The following is a 24,382-nucleotide window of genomic DNA, read 5'->3' as shown; positions in this document are numbered from 1 at the left end:
ACTCGTTTCCGGTGCTGTGTAATGCAAAGTCGAACATCTTTCATTTATTCCTTTTTTGTTTATTCTTTAAAAAAAACATCGCGTTATCTTGTTTACATCACGCATTTAAGTTAATCAGATGCACAATAATAATAATAATAATAATACGTACTGAAGGAAAAAAAGGGGAGAGGGCGAAATTAACGGGATAACGGCTAACAGTTGGTTACATACGCATGGAGGTAACTCTTACGTAAAAGTATAGATATTAAAATATTAATGTCATTTTTATTTCCGTTTTTGTCGCCTATATGTCGGGTGTTATCCGTATTTAGCTGAAATTTCAATGAAGTTGATATAAAATAAAATACTAAGTCAGCTCTGTCTTTGATTAAAATGTCTGGGGGGCGTGTTCGGTGGGATGTGACAGCGCCCTCCTACGGTGTTTACGGTAACAGTCGGGTCAGATGATCCGAGCTGCATTGTAAATAGACATGCCTTCGTAGCCGCTTTAAATCATCCCCAGCAAAGCAGATTTCGGCACTCGGGCACTGCTTATCTCCAGATAACCCTTCTCTGTCGTTATCGGGTCGTTTCGCTGTCTTAAAGTGTCATTAAAGTATGTACCGGTCTTTGTACGCCTTCCGATCCTCGGAGCCCAACTCGCTGCACTTCGCGGCCGGAGAAAGCTTTTTAATCCTGGAGAGGAGCAACAAACACTGGTGGCTGGGGTCCCACTGCAGCTCGGGGGAAACCGGCTACATCCCCGCCTCGTATATCGAAAAAATCCAGGTAAAAACAATGTTTGCAATGCTCACTTTCCCTCTTTGGTTTCAGTGAATGGCATCAGTGACCGAGCTGCACCCTGGGGTGACGTGAAATCCAGGGAATGCGTAGTAAAGCGGCTGAATTGATGCGATCAGACGGATTCAGTGTACCGCTATATGTGCTGCAGTGCAAGCCATGTTGAGGGTGTCAGGGTGGGGGAATGCATGCTTGCGAAATAATAAGCCATAAATTATTGCAAAGGTTGCAGTATGGAGGGACACGGGGTGGCTTTTTTTCTCCCTGCACTGCAGTTGCTGACTGCGACAGAGAGGAGCTTGCAGGAGGATGGGACAGGAAAAGAGTCAGGAAAGGATGCAATATAAGAGGATGACAAGGGGAAATACTGAGTAAGGATGAGAGATAGAGCAGATTCAAGGCCACCACCTCTGCCACACAGAGCCATTGTTTCTGCTCAGATGAACTAATCTCCTCCTGTGACTGTGTATCATTTTCCTTTTCTGCTCTCTCATTGTTTTCAAAAGTAGCTGTTCCTTCCACATAACTTTGATTCCCTCTCAGTCACACCCAGATGAGCTCAGCAGTCTCCAGACTCATAGTGAACTAGTCAGAGCATGTTATTTAAAAGAAAAAAAAGTGTCTCACAGGAGAGGAGCGCTGACTGTAATTAATGACATTGGCCTGAATGTGCAGCCTCAGTGAGCATGTGTGACTCTGGTTAAAAGGCTGTTTATGTTAGATAACCGTCCCAGTTTGTCTCACCCTCAGAGCCATATGGCTTGCCCGGTTTTGATCATTTTGTATGCCACTTAATATTTCATTGAGTTTATCCCCCGCCTCTCTCTCTCAGGCTCCAGAGCAGGATGAGGTACTGCAGTCCATCGACAGAGCGATCGAAGGAATCCACAATGTGGCCTTAAAGAATGGAGGCAAATACAATCTGGAGCAGCGGGATGTTCTGCAGTGAGTGAAGCTCTTTATGGAGATGGTGCAGCTCAGGGTTTCTCTGTGTGCTGTGTTTGAATCGCTGCCCTCCTCTGTCGCAGAAAGCTCATCCATCACAGAAAGGAGACCCTCGCTCGGCGAAGTTCGTCCTCCGCCAGTCACAAACAGGGCCTCCCATCTTCCAGCAGTGAGATATCGCTCAGTCAAACCCCTCCTCCACCCAATGGCCTTAGCAGAGACTATCAGCGACAGGGAAGCGTGCCGTTATCAGGAAGCATGGACAGTATGCAAGGACAACAGGGTTTTTATCAGGTAACAAGCAGGTGCAGTTTTTCTTACCTCATGCTCCAATTAATCTGTTAATATAAATGTGAATTATTAACATGAAAAAGCCTCGGTGCATGCAAGAGGTGCAGGGCATGGCAATCAATCTGATATATACATATAAATATTATTGTTTATTATTGTCTGCTCAGCTGTGATGCTGCTCTGGTGCATGTGCTGCGAAAAAGGAGTTTAAAGAGTGGAGTCAGAGCCGCTCTGTACCTGTCGGGTCGCATTTCTAAACAATGTTCTGAAAAAAAATGAAGAAAAGTTTCATGCTGGTGTTTGTGTATCATGCAGCACTGTGCAAAAGTCTTGAGCCACTCCTCATTTCTTTATATTTTGCTTTCAAGATGTCAGACGAAGTTTTTTTAAGTGGTCTTAAGCAATAGTTCTCCAGGCTTTCTAAAGGTCTTTTAGAGTTTCTCTTTGAACATTTGCTGTTTTTTTTAACTTATTTTTAGTTCAATCCTTTTACCTGTAACCTGACTGTGAATCATTCAGGCATACAAAAGGCACCTAACTCACAGGATGAACCACCGTTGTGTCTACATATAACAGACAACACAGGAAAGAACCAGTTAGTGTGTACTTAATAAATATGAGGAAACTGGACAGGTGAAGAATAAAAGAGGAAGTGTCAGGTATTAAAAAAATCTATCTACAGCTGATGAACAGTATCTGAAAGTCATGGCCAACAGAAATGCAGCAAAGACCTGGCACAGTACCTGAACAATGCATCTGACTCTGCAGTTGATCCATCAAAAATCAGTGGCAACAGCGGAGGGAGCGATGAATCCAAATTCAGACTCAAAATTACTGAAGCTGTGTGCGATCACTTTGACAGAATCAAATAAAAGGCAGCCAAAAAGAGCTCTGAATGTCCTTCAAGAAGCCTGGAGAACTATTCCTGAAGACTGCTTAAAGAAACTAGAAGAAAGTTTGACTAAGAGAGTTCAGGCTGTGCTGAAGAGGCGGCTGTGGCTCAGGACGTAGAGCAGGTCTTGTGCTAATAGGAAGGCCGGTGGTTCAGTCTGCATGCCAGATATCCTTGGGCAAGATACTGACCCTGAGTTGCTCTGTAATGCCTTCATGGGAGTATGAATTTGTGTGAATGTCAGACAGAAAGCACTTAACTGTAGAAAAAAGTGCTTGTATGAATGGGTCTGTGAGGCATGTTGTATAAAGCAGTTTGAGAAACTTGCTGTATTAGAACCATGATACCAAATATTGACTTTCAGGTGCATTTCAAGCACATAACGAATGAGGCGTTCCTCAAGACTTTTTGCATTATAATGCGTGTCCCAGTACTGATCTATTTGTGAAAGGCGATGATATTAGCCGGAGTGTAAATGAGTTTTCATGAAGCTCAGACAACAGGTTGATCTGCTCATTGGTTCCTCCACAGCGTGACCTGCTTTCAGTGTCTGTCTTGATTTTATACACAACATTTTTTTAACCCAACAATTTTTTATTATTTTTGTTAGTATAATTGTAAGTACACTTGGTCGTCTTTGTGATTGTGCCATTAATCTTTTTTAATATGTGCTGTTCAGGTTTCACAAGGGACCTGAAATGTGGGAGCTTTGTTTGTGAGCCCTTTTTTTTTTTTTTTTTTGCTACTAGTTGGTAATTACTGTGACCCATAATTATTTTGTAACAATAGACAACACGTTAATACCAATAAACCGCATTAGTTACTTATTTTTATCATTCCTGCTCCTTTTCTCACGCAGTGCTTCACCATCTGTTCATGGATAAACTTTGCTGTAAACACATTTTTTGTGAGGCATGTCTGCATGTGGCAGCAAAGATGAGCAGCAACGTGAATCTGGATCTTTCTCCTCTGTGAAGAAAAGATGAAATGTTAATTTGAGAATAAGAATAATCTGTGCACAAAAGAAAATATCACCACATCAAAAAACACATTTTTTTAATACCTAATTTTATAGAAAAATAGGAACGCGAATGCATTTTTTCTGTGGATATTTTTGAGTGTTTGATGAGATTATTTTATCTTAAAAAGATTAGTTCTCTGAGTTCAATGTTAATGCTGAGCTGTGGAAGTTAAATCTCCATCAGCCAGCTGTGCTCCTCCTGGACCGCGAGATGACATGTTTGTTGTCTCCGTCCCTTCCATCAGGTGCCACCTCAGGCCCGGCGTGCTGCTCTGATCACTCCGCCTCCCCCTGAAAAGCAGAGGAACCACCGGCGTCCAGGTGACTTTAAGCCTTGCACTCGTCACCTAAAAACAGATTACGCTCTCAGTGTTTTCGCTCCTGCAGCTCTATTCTTAGTCATTCCTGTTTGCGCTCTCCTTTCTGTAACTGGAGCTCTCTTCCTCTCTCTCAGCAGAGCCAGAGGTCCCCTCCAGAGTGTCCTCTCTTCCCTCGTCCCCTGCTCCCTCCCTCTCGATCAGCACCACTTCCATAGACACGGGCTCCTCCCTCTCTCCGATCTCCTCTGAAGTCAGTCTGCCAAGTATTTCCAGCACCCCTCCTCCTCCTGTGCCGTCCCGTGTCAAGCCCCCCGGGCCGCCTCCGGACCTGCTGCCCTCTGACTCGTCTCCTCAGCCGGCTCCTGCAAAGAAAAGCCCCGCACCGCAGCCCCCCCAGCCTACCCCACCCTCCCAGCGCAGCACCCCTCCACAGCCTGCTTCTCCTGCTGCTCCTGCTGCTCCTGCTGCTGAGGAGGACCAGCGGGAGCCTGAGTGGCCCGTCACCCCCCCGTCTGTTGCTGAAAACCCTCCTGGCAGCTCCTCGACCTCTGAGGTGGTTCCCATGACCATTGGAGCTGAACTGATCGAGCTGGTGCGAAAGAACACGGGCTTGAGCTACGAGCTGTCGCGGGTCGCCGTCGGCGTGGTGGTCGCCCATCTGCAGACCACTTTGCCGCAGGCCTCCCCCGCTTTGGAGCAAGTCCTCGTCTCGTTGGTGGAGAGCAAGGTCAGATTTGTTTTCATCACATGGCGTGGCTCCAGCACACTGGCGCCCAGCCAGTTTAAGAGCAGAACGCCGCAGTCGTTTAGAGTTTCAGCTCCCGCTGCATTTAGCAGCGAGGGCAGTTCACACAGGATCACTCACACATCTTTAGATACAAGCGTCACGCTTTTCTGTTTCCACTGCTGTCAGGTGGAGATTGTGGTGGAGTGGGTAATGTGACCCCAAATCCCAGTAGATGCCAACTTGTGGCTCCATCCTGTGTTTACACGCTGACATGTGTGCACACATCCTGTCGAAGAGCTCGAATAGTCTGCGGTCTCATCAGGTTGTTTTAATATGTAAAACACTCAACTTAGAAGAAGAAGTTCAAACAAAATCAAAATTAGAGTCAGCCACAGTGTTAAACAGCCTGCCTTGTGTTGCTATGGCAACTTCGAACTCTCAGGACGTGAGTAGGGTGCTGTCCTGTGGTGTTTGGCAGCAGATCAGCTGGACTCAAGGGGGTGGAGCCTTCGTGGGTCTGGTTTGTTCTACTCCATGGCTTTGATTGTGATCCTGATTGGGAATTCCAGAAAGCAGGTTTAACAAACTCTGAATCAAACATTTAAATCGGAGATGGGAAACTTGAGTTCTCACTTCCAGAAAATCTTATCAGTCAACTCAGAGTATGTTCACCCCGAGTTAAGCACATGCAGGATTCACCATGGCAACAGGTAGATGAAGAGCGTCCAATAGAATCCAGTGGAATGTTAATTTGTGCCGATGCGGACCGTGATGAAGAAAGAGCAGGGGCAGAGAAATGATTCAGTGTCAACGCCCAACTTAAATGTTCATGATAGAAGTATTAAAGCCTCGGATATCATTATTCAGCTGAGAGGGACGAAGAACGTGGCAGATGAGACGCAGCTCATGTACCTTTGAAATCAGGAAGACTGATTTTGGTGATTTGTAGTGGAAAGGATCTTAGGGTTTAAAGTAAATATTGTTAGATTTTTTTTTATTGTTCTCAACAGCGTTTAAAATTTTTTCTTCCAGCCTGTCATCTGTTTTATGATGAAATGCTGCCACAAAGGTTCAGACCACCTGCAGCCTGGATTCAAAGTCCCACTTTAAACCACATTTCTTCCCATTTTAGAGTCTCAGCGCATCAGTGCACAGTCTTGACTCAAATATTTATATAAATTGTAACAAGTTGCCATCTGTGAGCTGTGATATGAGCTTTGATGTGGACCGTGTGAGTGAGGAAATGAAACTGAATGTCAGACAGATGTTTCAGGTTCAGCAACGGAGGGGAGGGAGCAGACACAAACCTGCCAGAAAGCTGGTTAGATTCAGAGTTAGCTCAGAGTTAAGTCTCATACTGTGTTTAAAAAAAATCAAATTTCACTAAACCTGCTTCCTGGACCAGGACTCGCGGCAGTGCCATTACCACGGGGGGATGGGGGTCAGTGCTGGTAAAATCCAGATAAATACCAGTTTAATTTTGTGGCTCATCAGTTCATGCTGGCTTTAATGCTTTCTTAATGAACTGCGGAGGACAGCCTCTTTATAAAACAACCGTCAATGTGCCCAGCTGTGCTGCCCGCACACATCCAAGATCTTCATCGACTTCATTGGATTCTTCCTTTATGGGTCACCACATCAGGTCATCTGCCTTCCTATCATCCTCCTCTGGCACACCACTGCTCTGCACGTCCTCCTTCGCTGCATCCATGAATCTTTTCTGAGGTCTTCTTCTTTTCTTCAGTGTCTTTTGTATCCATCTCAGCCTTGCCTCCAAACCGCTCGACCTGAGCCGTCCCTCCAATGGACTCGTTTCTAATCCCGCTTAACCTCCAATGAAAATCTTTCAACTCAGCCACCTCTAGCTTGGCCCTGTGTGTTTCCGTTAGCGCACATCCAAGATGATTAACACAAACACCAAGAAAAAACTCTGGTCTTCACCTTTAAAGCTGCTCTGATAAATGTTTTTATATTTAAGGATGACATAACTAATAATTGTTTGGAGATACGTAATAGTGATGGTTTTCTTTATGTTACAGCAGCAGTGGGGAATAGTTTTTTATTTGGGTGTTTTTAGTCAAAGGGTTCCAGTAAATTCTTTGCTCGTGTGTCTCTGATCAAAAGGAAGAAGGAGGCTTCTCTTTGGAAGGTTTCAAACGCAGTGAAACGATTAGAAAATAAATGTTTTTCTCTCTTCATGGAGACAAGAACATAGAAACATGAGAGCGAAAGCCAGGTGACCTGAAATACAACTCCAGCCATCCACTAAACAGAAAACAAAAGTGTTGTTTCGTCTGTCCTTTAGTGTGAGCCTGTGTGTTCGCTGTAACGGGTTAAACAAACGCAGGCGTGTGCTGATGTTTCTTATCCGTCCCTGTAGGACCTGAGTGCGGCGCTGCCGCAGGGCCAGGTGTGTCACGATGAACAGCGGCTGGAGGTGATCTTCAGCGACCTGGCCCGTCACCGGGACGACTCCCAGCAGCGTAGCTGGGCGCTTCATGAAGATCACGCTCTCATCGCCTGCTACCTCGAGGAGCTGCTGAAGATACTGGTATGCGTTTCTGTTAAATATGCCAACGGGATTCATTTATAAAACTGTAACAAGCAAGAAGAAGAAGAAGAGCAAACATCCAAGGAAACTGGAAGGAAGTGGATTTAGGTCAGGAGAGGGAAGCTTTTCAATGTGTTTTTACATACCTAGTAGACAGGACTGATCTGTTGTTATGATTGTGATGTGAACATTTCCTCTGATAAGCCTGTGATGCGAACCCAGGACGCGTCCAGATGTTGTGTAGTAAATACCAGACGCGTCTGATGGGATCAGAGCGGCTCAGACGGCTCCCAAATCCAGCGACGCACTTAAAGACTGAATCTGGAGCTTTGTTGGCAGTTTGTGCTGAGCCACAGTGGGATGCCCAGATGAGCTGTTAATGGCGCTCCTGCGATGTGTGGGAGTCTGATTGTTTGGGGATTATGAAGTTTCATTGTTATGTAATGTGACTGCCTTTGCTTTGTGTCCTCAGACCGATGCAAATCCAGAGGTGTGTAAGAGGATGTGCAAGGCCAACGACTTTGAGAACGTGCTGTCCCTGGTTTCCTATTATCAGATGGTGAGATGTGATGTGAACACAACAAAGGATTTGATGTTTGACTCAAATAAAAATAAAGCATCAACCGTAAAATGTCGCGATGCCTCAGAAAGAACTGCGGCAAATATTGTGTGTTTGATATTTTTCATATTTTTGGTAAGAAGTTACACTGAATGTCATCATTTTGGGCTTTTAATTATTTATTTAAACTCTCCTTTTACCAGGATGGAATGATTGTACAGCATACATCTTTAATGGCTTTAAAAAACAAGAACTGGGTTCAACAAGTTTGGATTTATTTTGTATTTTCTCTGAAGGTCAAAAGTATAGATACACATCTGTAATCTTTTAATAAGTAGTGCTGAAGGTCCTACAGTGCTTTTTAACTTGCAAAGACCAAGGCCTCATAACGTGATTGTATCATGACTGATACGACTGGTAGTTTCTCTTTGCCTGCGTAAAAATTGATTCGTTTGACAGCGTTCGCTGGATTAACTCAGAACAACGGGAAAACCTTCTAGAGAAACGTTTGATGATCAGCTGTCAAACATGGTGGTGGTAGCATCACGCTCTGGACTGTTTTGTTTCCAGTGGTATTGGTACATTGCATAAAGTGGATGGAATAACGAAGGAGGACAATATGTCTGTGAAGGTTCTCAGTCATCCAGGTCATCGTAGTCAAAGGAGCTTGCAAAGAAAAGCGTCTGGACTTCTTTAAGTTGCTTGAAGACGTTTCACCTCTCATCCGAGAAGCTTCTTCAGTTCGAGAAGAAGGAGGACAACTACCTCCAAATTCTTCAACTTCACCTCAAATCAACAGCTAGATGACTGAAACTTGGACACAACCGGGTTTTCGGACAGGACACTGATCGCTGGTTTTGGCTAAAACAGGCTAGAATTAGTCATGTGGAAAAGCTTCTCAAAGGCCTGACCATAACCCTATTAATCATTTGCTGCACCTAAAAGTTGAGCCCATGCCAGGAACCAACCAGTTTAAATGAACTTTATCAATTCTTCCAAGAAGAAGAGCCCAGAGTTGTTCCAGAAGCTTTTTGATGGCTTCCAAAAGTGTCCGGTCTGTGCTGTACAATCATCTGACTCTGGACAAACAGTTCAAAGAAACTATTAAAAGCCCAAAATCAGCACGATGTTCGTGTTTGTGTAGTTGGATATCTGTGTGAAGCATCTGTCAGAGCCGCCCTTGTTCAGCCTGGCTGACCTCAGTCAGAGCTTTACTGTTGTTGTGCATGTTGTGTGGTGATCCGGTCTCGTTGTCGCCTTCGTGCAGGAGCACCGTGTGTCTTTGCGGCTGTTGCTGCTCAAAGTTTTTGGGGCGATGTGCAGCCTGGATGCTGCTCTCATCTCCGCCCTTCTCAACTCCATCCTCCCCATGGAGCTGGCAAGAGATCTTCAGACTGACACACAAGGTGAAAATGTCACTCATTGCAGTTCCTCTTGTTTTATAGTTCAGTTAAAAGTTACCCACGTTTGTCTGATTCACTCTTTTTTTTTTTTAATGTTTTTCCTTCAGAACACCAGAAGATGTGCTACACAGCTTTGCTGCTAACTATGATATTCTCAATGGGAGAGCAGGTTCCATATCATCACTACGGTATGTCTGCTCTCTCATCATTGGATGAATCTGCTGTGTGACACAAAGCAGTGCTTTGAGTTCAGCTTCCTGGCTGTGCTTTTGTCATCATTTCCAGCACATTATGAGAGGCTTATTCAAGCTAAACACATCAAGAAGTTTGACACGTGTGATTTAAAAGCTCAGCCTAAAGGCTATTGTGTGCAGTGCTGCGAGATCGATCAACTTCAGACCAGACAACAAACGACGGAGGCTCCGGAAAAGTGCAATCAAACGATGAGTTTTATTATCACAGGAGAACAACCAACCATCAGCATACGGATTGTTTTGCTCTGACAAGAATACACTGGGTTCTGGTTTTATAGGGTAAAATATCACACCTACGTCAATACAGTTCAAAAATACATGGTGACAGACGGGCAAAAGTTCAACCCGTGCAGACAAGGGTACATCACGTACACTTCTAATAACCATACACCGACATATAACTTCCCTTTTCTACATTACTTGCCTTTTAGGGTAATAACTTCAGGTCTCAGCATCTCTGAGAGCTAATAATGGACCCTCGTCATTAATCACTAAGTAGAGTACTTTGCAGCCAGTCTTAAAGAAGCAGAAGACGCTTAGGCCTTCGCTCAGACCTGCTACTAGATTAATATGTGTATCGTAAGCGTGCATGCAATTAACCTGCTATGTTCTCATCTCCCCTCAGCATGTATCATCTGGACACTCTCACCAGTGAAGCTTAAAACCTTCTAGAATGGAACATCAACTCTAACCAAGCACATTTATGCATTGTGTATAGAATGAACTCAACCTGTAAAAATAGAAAGGTCAATGTGATGACAGACATATTCAATGCAATATAAACCCTGTAGGAAATATTACTGATAAATGATACTGTAAAACATGTTATTAATACATTCTTCATAAGGCAAATTATATGGTAGCAATAAAAGAATCTCTGAATCCCAACATTCCCTCTTTTGACATTCCAACAGGAATGTCACCATACTTCATGTTGTATCACTCTAATAAAAAACACTGGACTCTTCCTGCTTGCAGAACACTTGAATGCCGAGTTTGTTCAGTTTCTGCTGGGTGTGGTGGAGGACGGGCATCCCTCTGATCCCACAGAGCAGCTGCCTGACATCTTCCTGAACCTCGTGCTTTCCTTCAACCTGCACCACACAGGTGAGAACGGCCTCCACAGATGCCTTATCAGCGTTTTTGTACAAATCATAGCAGGAACCTGAAGGAGTTGGTTTTATTTGTAATTATAACAAATGGAGCAAGGCCATAATTTCAGTGTTCTCTGGATCATTTTTACCTTGAAATGGGTTTACGTAGAAAGAAGTTTAATAGTTGTGCTGCTTGATTGTGTCAAGCTCCCAGCAACAACGTGATCATGAACGAACTGAAGCAGAAAAACGTCAAGATCCTCTCAGAGAAAGTGCTGCTGCTCCTGAACAGAGGCGGTAAAAGAAACTATTTTTGGGAGCGTCCTCACTTTATCCTTCATAAATATTCTTCATGCGTCTTCTTTTTTTTTTACATTTTTCATGTCCTTTCCCGCCCCCAGACGACCCCGTGTGCATGTTCAAACACACTCCGCCTGCACCGCACTCGGTGCTCAAGTTCCTGCAGGATGTTTTCGCCAGCCGAGAGACTGCCGACATCTTCTACCGCACCGACATGATGGTGATGATCGACATCGCCGTTCGACAGATATCTGACCTTTCACCTGGTGACAAGGTGGGACACTGAAAGCTGCTGATGTAATTAAGTTGCTGATAAGGAAGTGGGCTTTAGTGGGCCACTGTGGCTCTGGAAAGAGAGAGAGGGGTGATTCTGTTGTTTGCTTGTTTGGGTTACGGGATTCAAAGGCAAAACGTTTAAGTCAAACTGTCAAACAAAAGGAGGAAATCATATTTCATGGATGCATTGCATCCATATTTGTCAGGCACATGATTATTTTTTCTCCTTGTCCCTCCCTGTGAAGCTGCGGATGGAGTATCTCTCCCTCATGCACTCCATAATGCGCTCGACGGACTACCTCGAGCACCGGCACCGCCTGTCGGATCTGCAGGGGACGCTGCAGAGGATTCTCAGGGAGGAAGAAGATCCCGGCGAGGATGAAGGGAGCGCTACGGCGAAACAGATGGATAAGCTGATCGTGCAGCAGATCTACAAGGAGTTCCCACAGATCTGCGAGAACCAGGACTAACCGGTGCCAGTATCACAAACTGTAGTCTGCTCCCAGCTACTGCGGCGAGGTACGGTAAAGATTAAAAGAGGAAGAGCGGACATTTGAAGACGACTCGTACCCCGCGCCGGCCCGTGCTGAGAGAAGCCGGTGTTTACTCCAGTGCTGCAGCGTGCGTGGGATGCTGAGTGTTATTTGAATAATGAGTGTGTGAGAGTGTGTGAGTGTTTAAGAAGGAAGAAATCTGACAAATGCACAAAAGGTTTGTGCCATATTTGGTGAATTAGTAAGTGGCCAATCCTTGAAGCTCATCTCAAAGCGAATCCTTAGCAATAATGTCCTTGTGAAGCTTACGTGGACTAACTGCATGCACCTAAAAGTATTGTTGAAATTAACTGACTAATAACCACAGGTAAACTCTATTCTAACCAAACTGACTGCAGTTTACAGATTTATAGCAGGAAGGCAAATCAGTGCTTACGTTAGATGATTTGAGGCCACAGCTTCAGCGTGGAGAGAAAGCTTTGAACCTTTACGTGCTTCCCTTTTAGTGGGACCAAACTACTGTGTGTTACTGACAGCGATATTTTCTCCACAGGTCACCGCACTCTTAAAACTGACTTCCTCTTTTATTCATATCCTCCATCCTAATTTAAGACGAGTAGAACAACTTGAGCAAGTTTACTTCTCTGGCGAGAAAAGCACAGTCTGACTCGCGCGTTGCCGATACTAAGCTTTTTGCTGATTAAGCTGCCGCTGCTTATTATCGAGTCTCTTCTCGCTCTGGTACTTTCCTCACAGCTTTTCGCTCTGTACCTGCAAAAGCGAAGCTCCTCAAGCATCACGCCTCATCGACCGTTTACAGCTTCTGTGCTGCAGTAAAGCAAAATTCTGACAACTGGCTTGTGAGCTGTGGCAGGAGTGTTATTACATTATCAGTGTTGTTGATTTCCAGCTTCTCATGTTCATACTTAAAGTCAAGAAGAAGAACTGTAATGCAGGACATTTATTTGATCTCACTGTGGTTTAAATACTTTCATACCTTCCCCCTGATTGTTTTTTTTTCCCCTCCTCTCAACACTGTAGTGATGATGTTGTTCATTATTATCTGATTTTTAATCTCTGGCATTGCTTCTCCTGACACGATCCAGAGGTGATATCAGACGTTTAGTGTGAGTGTTTCATTCTCTGGTTGACTGTGTGTGTCTCTTTACGGTGTATGTGCGTTCCTTTGTGCGCGTGCGAGTGGTGAACGTCTCCATGATTCACTTTGTCTGCAAATGTGCTGCGGCTGTGTTATAATGAAACTAATAAAGCTCTATTTTAACAGTGAACTGTATTTTTGAGAGTGTGATTGCGGGGCAGAATATCCTCATTCACAGTCTTCACTGCACTAACGACACAACAAATGTTGAAGTCAGATTTGGCTGTTTGTTTGTTTTATTCAGAGTTCAGAATCATTTAATTATTGTATTTGTTTTATATTTATTGTATTCAATTTATTTTAAACATTATTGCACAACTGAGGTGTTGGAAACATTGCTCTGAGATGTTGGTCCATACTGACATGACGGCATCGCAGAGTTGCTGCAGATTTGTCAGCTACACATCAGTGGTGAGACTCTCCCGTTCCATCACATCCTCAAGGTGCTCTGTTAGATGCATCTGGTGGCCATTTGAAAACAGTGAAATATTCATGTTCAAGAAACCAGTTTGAGATGATTTGAGCTTTGCGGCATGATGATCGTGGTAGAAGCAGCCACTGGATGATGGGAACACTGGGGTGACAGAAGGATGGATATGGTCAGTAACAATACCAAGCCAGGCTGTGGTGTTTAAACGATGCTCAGTTGGCACAAAGGGATCCAAAATGTGCAAAGAACATTTTCCCTACACCGTTACAGCTTTTATGCTTTCATTATATTCTGACCCAACCGTCTGAATGTTGCAGCAGAAATCAAAACTCATTAGACTCATTAGACATTTTTCCAATCTTCTATTGTCCAGTTTTAGTCAGCCTGTGTGAACTGTAGGCCGGTTGGTGGTGAGGTAACTAAGTAGGACAGATCAAAAGACACGCTGGAAGAAAAGAGAGCGAGAGGTGGCCACACTCTGTTTCTTCCCCATTCTCACGCTCTGTTTGAACTTCAGCAGGTCATTTTGATCATGCCCACAGGCATAAATGGACTGAGTTGCAGCCATGTGATTGGCTGATTAGATAGTTGAATTACGGAGCATCTGAACACTTGTACCTAATGAAGTGGCAGGTGAGTACACTTAGAAAACACATTTACCATGTTTGAGACTCCAACACTTCTCACTTCACTGAAATACAAGACAAGTGTATCATCTTTGATCCATCAGTTTTTGAGACTTCTACATCATCAATGTAAAAAAAATGAAACAAAGTGTACATTTATAATACATTTTTTAAGGAATAAATAGCAAACATTACACTCAAATTTTGTCAGAAGATTCCTTAAACACTTTTTAAGCCATGTTCTGACAATTATTTCTTTAAAGGGTTACAAAGATGTCAGGAGCTTGAATACTAAACGGCAGAGGGCAGGAGTACTTGTGTGCATCGAGTAGTCAGTCTGATAAAAACCAGTAGAAGAAGAATGCTCACCATTTCCGCCGGACAACAAACAGAAACGCACAGGAGTGCAGCAGTGTTGCAGTCAGATCGGTCCGGGTAAAGTGGGTCAAAGGTCCAGCAGACCGGAGCGGCTTCAGCTCTCGTAGATATCCGTCTCTCTCCCTTAGGAAAGCCCGAGCAGGTGAGGTGTTAGCGGCTGGCTCCGGCACCTCTGTGTTTCCTCTGCGCTTCATTCATTCCGCTTTCCTTCCTGCAGACTGTAAACATGTCCAAGCAGCCGCAGCCGATCAGCCCGCTGAAGAACTTCTTCGCTGGAGGCTTTGGAGGGGTTTGCCTGGTCTTCGCCGGACACCCACTGGACACGATCAAAGTAAACAATAAACAGCTGCGTGGGTTTATTTGCCACCGTGCTGTGCATGTATTAGACACACAGCAAGGGTGTGAGGTGTATGGGACACTTTGTGCAGGCCTCGGGGGTGTTAGTGAAACACAACCGTGAGTTCAGTGTGAGTGTTTCTGCAGCTCAGAGATTACCTTTGACCCACTTTCAGGCTGTGAAGTGACTCGGCTCACCTGGATACATGCAGGAGGGCTTGTCACTGCGTCAGACACTCAAGATCAGATCAATACTGCTGATAATTCAATCAAGCCTGTGTGCTGTCCAGTTTCAGCCTGCATGAAGTCATGGCTTATCCTTGCAAAGACTGCTGAAACAAAGTCCTGTGGTGTTTGGCTATAATGCACCACACCATGTTACAAACAAGGCACAAACACCACATAGCACCTGTCAGCACGGTGGTGGAGGGTTAAAGTTTTGGTGTAAGCTACGTCATAAATAAAGCTTTAGCTCGTATGATGGGCTGATGTCGCGTGCGAACCGTGAACATCTCCATAAATCAGTAACAGCCCACCTGCATGCTTCCAGGTGACCTGAGTCACTTCACAGCTTGAAAGTGGGTCAAAGGTCATCTCTGAGCTGCAGAAACACTCTTGCGCCCTTTAATTGGATAAGTGGTTCCTGCAACGGTATTGCTGTCACCTCACAGTAGGTGAAGGTGCTGGGTTTGAAGCCTGGCTGTGTGGAATTTCCTCCAAGAGCTCAGCTCCTGAAGACATGCATGTTAGGTTAATTAGTGATTCTGCACTGGCCATGGAGGGGAAGTAGATAAATTGCTTAAAGTGTATAGAACAAGGTGATGTTAACATGTGACTTGTAGTCTAAAGACTAGAAAAGCGCTATATAAATGGGAGTGCGCTACATTACAAAATGGATTATCAGTTAAAATCAAAAAAAGTAATGCGTACATATCTAACATTCAGATTCTGATATGAATGAAAAATCTCAAGCTGCCCTAAACTTGCATTTAAATTCAGTGGAAACAGCCTGTATGTAAAGTGTGTAGAAAAAAAATTCCACCCATTGCATGTCCTCTGTTATGCTGTAAATATTTTGGGTGTACATCATCTCTTTCATAAAATACATGTTTTCAGGTAAAATGGGTCCTTAGGGAAGTTCCTTTCTACTCCAACATGCTATTTTTGGCTGCTCCTTTATTCACGAGGGGCCGTCACAGCAGGTAGCTTTACATGTTTGGCTTGGAGGCGTTCACTGTCGCAGGCAGAGAAGGGGGGTACACATGGGACAGGTTGTCGCAGGGGTAACACATTCACACCTATGGGCAGTTTAGAGTATCCCGGTAACCAAACATGCATGTTTTGGGGAGGAAAAGACCCCACACCCCCTCTTGTTCAAGAGTGCACACCACAGCACTACCCTGTCCCAAGTGTTTTTACCAAACAATCACACACAGACTGAGATGGAGTCCTCAGGGGTAATTCGGGCTTCTTGCCCAAGAATAATTTGACAAGCAGTCGAGGAGAGCCACAAATATACAAATTAGACTTAATTCACATAACCTCTTTCTGTAAAGATATGAAAATAACCAATCACTAAAAAGCAAAACCTTTCATTATATATGCCGTCACCGCGCAGAAGGTGACGTATTTGTCAATAACCTTCTGAAGTAGGGCTGTGCGATATGACCAAAATCTCATATCCCGATATAAGACATCTATCGTTCGATAACGATATAAATCACAAAAATGTAACATTTTCTGTAAATTCTGTGAATCTTGGGCAGCTCGACTTGCGTGAAGTGTTTCCAGCTGCGCGTCATGTAGCTGGAGTCGAGTGTTTTAACCGATGCATGAAACGATACATTTTTAGACATAAGTTGTAACAGCCGCTGTTTTCTTTGTATTTATTACACAGCGTGCTGCGGGGAAAAGTCTGTTCTAATGTTTGAGTCTAAGGTTTATTTTTTAGCACCTGGCGGCTCTTTTTTTTAATTCTCATCCGTAAATAATCTGCTCTTTCACGTGATTCAGTTTATTTTGAAAAGTCTCAACAGGATCTTGGGCTTTATTGTGAAAGGTTTATGTGGACCATAAACAAGCGGATTGTTGCTAACCACAACGCATAAAAACAGGTGCTTGTCTGTCCATAGTGTGGTTATATAAAATATAAGAAAGAACTTTACGAAATTAATATAGCCACTACAGTGACCATCAAAACAATGAAAAAATATTGCCGTAAACAGTTTATTTTGCGACACCACGAAACAAACCATAGCATAAAATGAAACAATAGAGTTCCGATAGATATATGAACAGCCCTATTCTGAAGTCTCTTCCAACTATGAGGTCCATGTTCCCTGTTCTGTAGAAAGGCAGGTCAAAGGCAGGGTTTCACTTGTTTCACTTGATAAATGACATCTTAGATTATTAAGAATGGTTTTGTAAACAGGAGACACTGGAGTTGTTTTGGGGGGTTTCTCTCAGGGTGGCGTCCACCCGACCTCCCCGTACAGGATAGAGTGATGGGATCTGAAACTGTTTCCAGTGTTAAATCCAAGTCCTGAGATTGTGATACCCAGCAGAGCTCTGGCAGCAGCGTGCATGCAGATTACATTTGCATATTCAAAAACTGGTCAAACCTGCTGCTAAACCAGAGCAGCTGCTTTTTTTCTAAAACGAAACCCAACTGAGCTTTCAGCTTCCTCATCAGTTCCTTTTAAAGTAAACCAGGCAATTTTAATATTTCAGCTCCCGTTATCATCACGATAGTAAACCAGCACATCTAAGTTACCTGGGGTTTGGTGGTGTTTAGTGTTAAATGCCTTTAGTTAAATGATAAGTCTAATCAGACCCTTTTTAAATAGCTAAAATAATCAGATTTGAAGTTAGGCAGGGCTTTTTCACTAGAGGGCGCTGTTCCAGCTGAGTGCACAGTGTCAAACTGCAGCCAGGTGAAGAATATGACGTGAAACTACTATGAATGAATCGATTTTTTTTTTTTAAAGAAAAGTAAACTGTTTTGATTGTTAATCATCTTTTCAGGTTCTGAAGTGCGCCCTGATCATGATACATGTTACACAAGTGATTTCATTGTTATCTTGGTCAGTGTGTCGTACTGATAGTTACTCTGTGATTCCCACCTTTTTCTTCCACTCATGCTCTTGAGCAGACAGTATAAGGAGGTTCAGAGGAAGACAGAGGTCCTTTCTAGTGCTCAGATTTGCAAAGGAGGCTACAGAAATATTTATAAATAAAGCAGATGCACACCTTAACACATGAGCGAAGAAACGACATGAAAGGAGAAGGTCGATGAGAAGTGTAAAGTCAGTCAATGACCAGCTACATGTAAATCTGTTGTGTACTTTGTGTATCTGGTGGTCGTGTTTGGATTAAATCATGCACGCAGTCCACAAGAAGAAGAAAAGAGCACGTTTCCATGGAAACCTCAGGTTATTTGCACACTTCACATCCTTTTCTCGCTCCCTCTCTCTCAGGTGCGTTTACAAACTCAACCAAAACCCAAACCTGGCGAGAGCCTCCTGTATGCTGGGACCATAGACTGTTTTAAAAAAACTTTAGCCAAAGAGGTGAGCATGCACACTGATGCAAACTCTGGCATTTATTAACTAAAATATTGTTTTTGAGTCCTCAAACTGATGTTTCCTCCTCCTCGTCTTCCTTTACAGGGTATTAAAGGACTCTATAAAGGAATGGCAGCCCCCATAATCGGAGTCACGCCCATGTTTGCTGTCTGTTTCTTTGGGTTTGGGCTGGGAAAGAAACTGCAACAGAGAACTCCCGATGATATCCTTACGTAGGTCATTGCTTTGTCACGGGTGGCGACAGTTTGGGTTGATCCTGTCAGACGCTCTGTGGTCGATTTCTGAGAGTATATCAGCCCCGTTCTCTTGTCTCCTGCAGGTATCCACAGCTGTTTGCTGCTGGGATGTTGTCTGGCGTGTTCACCACAGCCATCATGGCTCCTGGAGAGCGCATCAAATGTCTCCTACAGGTCAGAGGTTAAACATGCATCTGATTGCTCTCACTTTGTTACCTGAGTAGTTGATTCGACGTGTGGAAACGCCTAGTATTTCTTTCAGCCCCTCCTGTCAAAGGTTAGAAGTTATTATTTGGAACAAATCTTCAGTAAGTGTAAAATTATGCGTGTGTGTCTGCAGATTCAAGCTTCCACGGGGGAGGTGAAGTACGCAGGACCCATGGACTGCGTCAAACAGCTGTACAGAGAGTCTGGAATCAGGGGAGTCTACAAAGGCACCGCTCTGACCCTCATGAGAGGTGCTGCTTTACTTAAATATTCATTATTTGCTCTTCATTTCTTAGTAGATCAAATATTAACACTTCATGTCATGTCTTCACAAACTTTCTGCTTACATTTAGTTTTACTAACCAAATCCCTGGAGGCCTGACAAACATGCTCATGTAACCTTTCCCAAGATGTTTTTAAAGCTATTTTAAGTCCTCCATTGTTAATGTCGCTGTGTCTGCTGCCACATTGTTGCAGTGTTTGGTTCATGACCAGCACCACCATCAGAAAAACTCCTACCACATGACATAGAATGAGTGAAATTGATGTTTTTGCTTTGCCAGCAAGAACAAAGTTGCTTTAGTTGTTCTGTCGCACTGTGTGCATCTATCCACTCATCCACACAACATTAAAACCACCTTCCCAGTACTGTGTAAGATCAGATCGACTTTATTTATCCCAAAGTTGGGAGATTCCTCTGTTAGAGCCGATGAAAAAGTATAAATGGATAACATAAGAAGAATGGTATGAAACTCATTTTTTCCTTCTGATGCAAATCCAGTCATTTTGTTCTAAGAGCAAGCATGAAACATGACGGAAAGTGCTAGTTCAGAAAAGAGCTTCAAGGTTTTCTATATATAAGCTTTCCTGGGGTAAAGAGTTCATGTGGATGCCACTCAAAAAAGCAACAACACAATCTTGGAGATACAAAGTTGAACTTTCTGGATATTATCTCAAAATTCTGCAGTTATTTTCTCAGTTTGAGTTGGTAAGTTTTTCACTTGGCAAAAAAAACTAGATCTTTGTACTGGTAGAAACAAGATTCTATAGCACAATAAGGTAAAAACGTATCAGAAAGATTACAATAATGTAAAACTAAAAAGTATAAATGGGGTGGGGGTGTCCCGTGGTGTCTTCCACTGAGGCGTAGGCCTTTGATGCTTCGGGTCCTGTGGGTTGAGGGGTGGGGTATCTGTGGGGCAGGATTGTTTGGGTGCGGCCCACGGATCCTTGATGGGGTTGTGGTCTAGGCGGTTTGCAGGACTTGGGCTCTCTGTTGTGCATTGTTTATGGTGTGGTGAAGCGCATTGTCCTGCTGGGTGTTGGTCTGCGACAGTGTTTAGATGGGTCGCGTTTGAATGCCAACACTCTATTCGTGAGATACTTCTGGAGCATGCAGAGAAGCAGCTCGAGGCCACGTTAGCTGCTAACTCACACGAAACTGTCAGCAGCTGAGTCTCGCCGTGAGTGACACAGGCACCACGTTTTCATGAGGAAGAACAAACCAGCACACCCGAGGACGTGGAATTTAAAAAAAAACAAAAAAACAAGATACTTCTGTATTCAAGTTCAGTGAAACTCATTCTGATTATCACCATGTCTCTGATGTGTAAAGATGAAAACCATCACAGGGCGATCTCTGCCTGAACGGCTAACTAGGGCTACCCTCCAAAAAACCCGAGATCTCTTCTAGTTTTGGTCAAACCACATCTGAGGGCTCAAAACTGAAGGAAAGGGTTAAACAGCTCTTACAGGCTTTCAGAAAACGTCAAACACTTGATCTTTAAATTAAAGTAATTATGACTTTAATCCATTTTATTAAATGTCATTGGGTAAAGTAGTCATATTTAAGTTGTTTGGGGTGTTAAAGTGGAAAATTATGAAGTTCAAACTGTGTGTGTGTGTGTGTGTGTGTGTGTGTGTGTGTTTGTTTTGTAACTCAGATGTTCCAGCCAGTGGGATGTACTTCATGTCTTATGAGTGGTTGAAGAATCTCCTGACACCTGCAGGAAAAAGGTTCATATTTGCTCTGCCCTGCAGCATTTGCAGCTGTGTGTTTATATAAAACAGGCCGTCTGAGCATTGGGACTTGTACTCTTGTCTTCGCAGCCATAACGAGCTCAGTATTCCCAGCGTGCTGTTTGCAGGAGGGATAGCCGGCATCTGTAACTGGGCTGTCGCTATTCCCCCCGACGTACTCAAGTCGCGTTTCCAGACAGGTTGGTGTTTGTGATCAGTATCCATCCTAGTTTAGTGCTGCAGATCCTGGAGTTTGTTTTTTTTTTTTTTTCAATTCTGCTGATTTATATTTGAAGATTTTTGCACTTTTTGTATTTTAAGATCATCTTCAGTTTAATTTTGTTCAGTGATTTAAAAAAAAAAAATTACATTCATGCTAAATGTAAGGATGCTCTGTAGCCTGTGGAAAGTTTGAAGCTGATTTTTCATCAGTCAGAAAAACTGAAGATGAGTCCTGTTTCTCTGTCCGCTGCCTGACCTCCTCCTGGTATAAGCAGCTTTGTCTTTTAAAACGTTGTCTGTGACCAAGTTAATAAAGTGTCTTTCTCTCAGCTCCTGAAGGGAAGTATCCCAACGGTTTCCGTGATGTCCTGCGGGAGCTGATCAGAGAGGAGGGCGTGGCCTCTCTGTATAAGGGCTTCAACGCTGTCATGCTTCGAGCTTTCCCTGCAAACGCGGTGAGTCTGCTTCACTTATTCTTCAGGCATGATTGATGCAAAAAGAGATAAATTACACTGGAATGGGAATAAAGTGATTTAAAAAAAATGTAGAACAGCCAGTTTGTGCGTGCTACTCTTGTTCGTGCCGTTTGTGCACTTCAGCCTTCTGTAGAGGCGAAGTGACAGCAAACAAAAGCTGAAGCAGTCAAAGCAATGAGACGTTTTCACTGCAGCCACTGTTTGTGCTTCTCATGCAGCTTGTTTGATCTTTGTAAATCATGGTGAACTCCTCCATCACTCCCTTTCCTGTTCGGGCTCCCTGTGGAGCCGTTTTTCAGGACAACTGCACACAAGCACATCTGCTGCAAGTCCCTCATTCTTCATACACATTCATAAACACGTTTTTTGATTGTTATTTATGTTTTTTACCTCAGCTGTAAGAGGCTGATGGGGTATTGTCAAGGACATCAAGTTTGATAATGCGATAACTGCGATAAACAAATTTGAATCTCAGTGACTTCAATTTTAAGGTCACAGGTCAAATTTTCTGAAAATACTGTGAATGTGATAACTCAAGAACAAGGTGACAAAGGAATTTGAAATTGATAGTCTAGATGTGTCCACTGGGAGGCTGAGGTGGTTGCCAGTATTTTTCTACATATCAGCCCACTGCATCGTTTTAAATACAGTTTACAGTTTAACTCTTGGACCATAAACAAAGCCCAGATTCACTGTATTCATTTCCAAAACAGCAAATCTGCAAAATATCTGCCTACTGGCATCTTTAAAGATGATTAATTGGCACATTTTATCTCATACATGGAAAAACTACGTCTGGATACGACTTTTTTGTAGTATGAATAGCCTTTGGGGAGGTTGATATCAGCAGGAAAAGTTGTAAAAGTTATGAAAATAGAGTTAAAGTTTACACCCTCCTTCACATTTTCCAATGCTAACAAGTATCGGCTTACATGCAGATGACTGCTAACAAAGTGACACCACTTTAAAGTACACAGTAAGCATCTGGTGTTAATTTCAACAGGGGAAGCACAGCGAGCCTCACTGTTCCACATAAAAATAACTCGAATAAAAGCCAGCTGATTATTTCTGCGTATCTGTGGTGAGCTTTACTTCCTCCCCGCTTCGTAGACTAAACAGTTTTTGTTTCTCGTCTTTTTGTTACCAGGCTTGTTTCTTAGGATTTGAGCTCGCAATGAAGTTCCTGAACTGGTTGGCACCAAACCTGTGACGGAGGCTCGGCGTCACCTCGTTTGTGATCCCTGGGAAACGCACGCACGGATCTGAAGAGATTTTAAAGAATTTCCAACTTTTTGATTGTTTCTGAAACATTTTGGTACAGTGCAACACGTGGATGGTTCAGACCTGCTGAGAGTCGACTGGAAAATGTTGATTGGAAAATCGTGATGGCTTGGCTGTAACCATGCCAACACACACACAACACACACACTCAGTCGAATGTTCTCACTCCTTTTGTTTTACTTTTTTTTTTTTTTTTAAATTGAGTTTTTTATGTTTTAAAAAAATGGAGTGAAGTGAACATGTGCCTTACCTTTTATCTGCGAGCTGGTGGACATATCAGGGAAAAGGTGCATTCTCTCGTGCTTTGTGTGCCGGGCTCTCAGCAACACACACCTCTGAACTGTCTGCATCCTGTACGGTCACGCTTCACTCAGTGATCGATAACACAACCTTCACTTTCTGTCTGACTAATGTGAAATTATAGGAATAGGCATAATGGCTGTGATCAAACAGCACATGAATGGCAACATCTGTAAAAATAAATAAATAAATCAGAATCCATAAACAACAAAAAAATTCCTGCTGTTTTTTTGTTGTTGTTTTTTCTGTCATGTCTCCAGTTTTTTTCCAGTTTTTAGCGGTTCAGTGTGTGATTACTGTAGTTGGAGATGTTGGAAAAGCCCCAACTGCTCTCCTCCTGTCTGCATGTCTTTATTCAGGCTGGCAGCATATCATCAATTTCAAATAATCCTAAATAAGCAATTTTGATATTTTGAGTTTTTTGAGGAAACCATACTGGGGTGGAGCAACTTCTATGTCCTTAAAATACATAAATGCATACAAATCAATTTTTTGGCTCATTTATATCTAAAAGTTGTCTTTGTTTTCTTAGAAGAGATAATGATACAATAAATAGTTGTATGCATTAACATTTAAACACGAGGACGGGGGCAGAAGAGTTCGAGCAGCCTCAGCAGAATAACTAAAGGCAGGTTTAGGGTCACCTGATGGAGCCAGAAGTGTGAACTTTCTGACAAAGACAAGTTTAAGCTTAATCTCAAAAGCAGGGAGGCTCCAGTGTATGAAAAAGTGTTTCCCTGCTTTTCATAATTTTGCTTCATGGTGCTGCTTCAACTACAACAAAAGCAAAGCATAAATATAAATTACTTATAATCATTGAAACAAATGTAAACAAGTAAAAAAAATATGAAAGTATTATAAATCATCTTAATTAGTAATTGGAGGTTTTTCTTTGCAGTACCTGCTGCTTTACGTGTGAGATTCACCATCTGAAATCATATCAGCTTGGACTTTTGCGACATGCACACCCACAATCACAGTCGTCAACTTAAAGTGTATTTCTTCCTGGAGTAGAAACTCCTTGAGCCAGAAATGGCTGCACAAATTGCCAGATCGAAATTTAAACAATGATTTGCCTTATCGTCTTCAGCAGCTGCAGAGTCCCTTTAAGAGGTTAGAATAAAAATAAAAACCTCAGGCAGTTTTTCCCAAAAATAAACTCAGTGTAACTCTAAATTCGAGTTTCTCTTCTTCCTTCATCCATTTAAGTTATGCATG

The 24,382-nt window shown here is 43.1% G+C and overlaps 2 protein-coding genes across 3 annotated transcripts; both read left to right on the top strand.

Annotated features, from left to right (window-relative positions):
* Positions 1–394: 394 nt before the first annotated feature.
* On the top strand, positions 395–13,199 carry nckipsd (NCK interacting protein with SH3 domain). Of its 2 annotated transcripts, none has more exons than XM_085406636.1 (13): positions 395–771; positions 1,616–1,728; positions 1,812–2,022; positions 4,178–4,253; positions 4,390–4,979; positions 7,360–7,530; positions 8,003–8,089; positions 9,357–9,495; positions 9,600–9,680; positions 10,725–10,853; positions 11,048–11,137; positions 11,242–11,414; positions 11,662–13,199. In XM_085406636.1, the coding sequence occupies exons 1-13, from the start codon at positions 601–603 to the stop codon at positions 11,884–11,886; spliced, it is 2,256 nt and encodes a 751-aa protein (XP_085262762.1). In that variant the 5' UTR covers positions 395–600; the 3' UTR covers positions 11,887–13,199. The 2 variants fall into 2 exon arrangements, with proteins under 2 accessions (XP_085262762.1, XP_085262760.1); XM_085406634.1 differs by having other exon boundaries at positions 396–771; positions 4,387–4,979.
* Positions 13,200–14,507: 1,308 nt separating this feature from the next.
* On the top strand, positions 14,508–23,380 carry slc25a20 (solute carrier family 25 member 20). The gene is made up of 10 exons (XM_085406633.1): positions 14,508–14,645; positions 14,721–14,834; positions 18,316–18,408; positions 18,508–18,635; positions 18,743–18,833; positions 19,000–19,117; positions 20,810–20,882; positions 20,976–21,085; positions 21,438–21,562; positions 22,731–23,380. The coding sequence occupies exons 2-10, from the start codon at positions 14,730–14,732 to the stop codon at positions 22,791–22,793; spliced, it is 906 nt and encodes a 301-aa protein (XP_085262759.1). The 5' UTR covers positions 14,508–14,645; positions 14,721–14,729; the 3' UTR covers positions 22,794–23,380.
* Positions 23,381–24,382: the final 1,002 nt, after the last annotated feature.

This window comes from Rhamphochromis longiceps, linkage group LG5 (genome assembly GCF_057381845.1).
Source record: "Rhamphochromis longiceps isolate RC_006_pf linkage group LG5, R_longiceps_female_GT1.1, whole genome shotgun sequence".
Taxonomy (NCBI): domain Eukaryota; kingdom Metazoa; phylum Chordata; class Actinopteri; order Cichliformes; family Cichlidae; genus Rhamphochromis; species Rhamphochromis longiceps.
This window is presented reverse-complemented; position numbering and strand designations above follow the sequence as displayed.

Coding starts and splice junctions, on each gene's coding strand:
- nckipsd (XM_085406634.1), top strand. CDS start 601: ATGTACCGGTCTTTGTACGCCTTCCGATCCTCGGAGCCCAACTCGCTG. Junction 2,023..4,177: donor GACAACAGGGTTTTTATCAG/GTAACAAGCAGG, acceptor CCCTTCCATCAG/GTGCCACCTCAGGCCCGGCG. Junction 11,415..11,661: donor ACCTTTCACCTGGTGACAAG/GTGGGACACTGA, acceptor CTCCCTGTGAAG/CTGCGGATGGAGTATCTCTC.
- slc25a20 (XM_085406633.1), top strand. CDS start 14,730: ATGTCCAAGCAGCCGCAGCCGATCAGCCCGCTGAAGAACTTCTTCGCT. Junction 14,835..18,315: donor ACCCACTGGACACGATCAAA/GTAAACAATAAA, acceptor CCTCTCTCTCAG/GTGCGTTTACAAACTCAACC. Junction 21,086..21,437: donor CAAGTCGCGTTTCCAGACAG/GTTGGTGTTTGT, acceptor TCTTTCTCTCAG/CTCCTGAAGGGAAGTATCCC.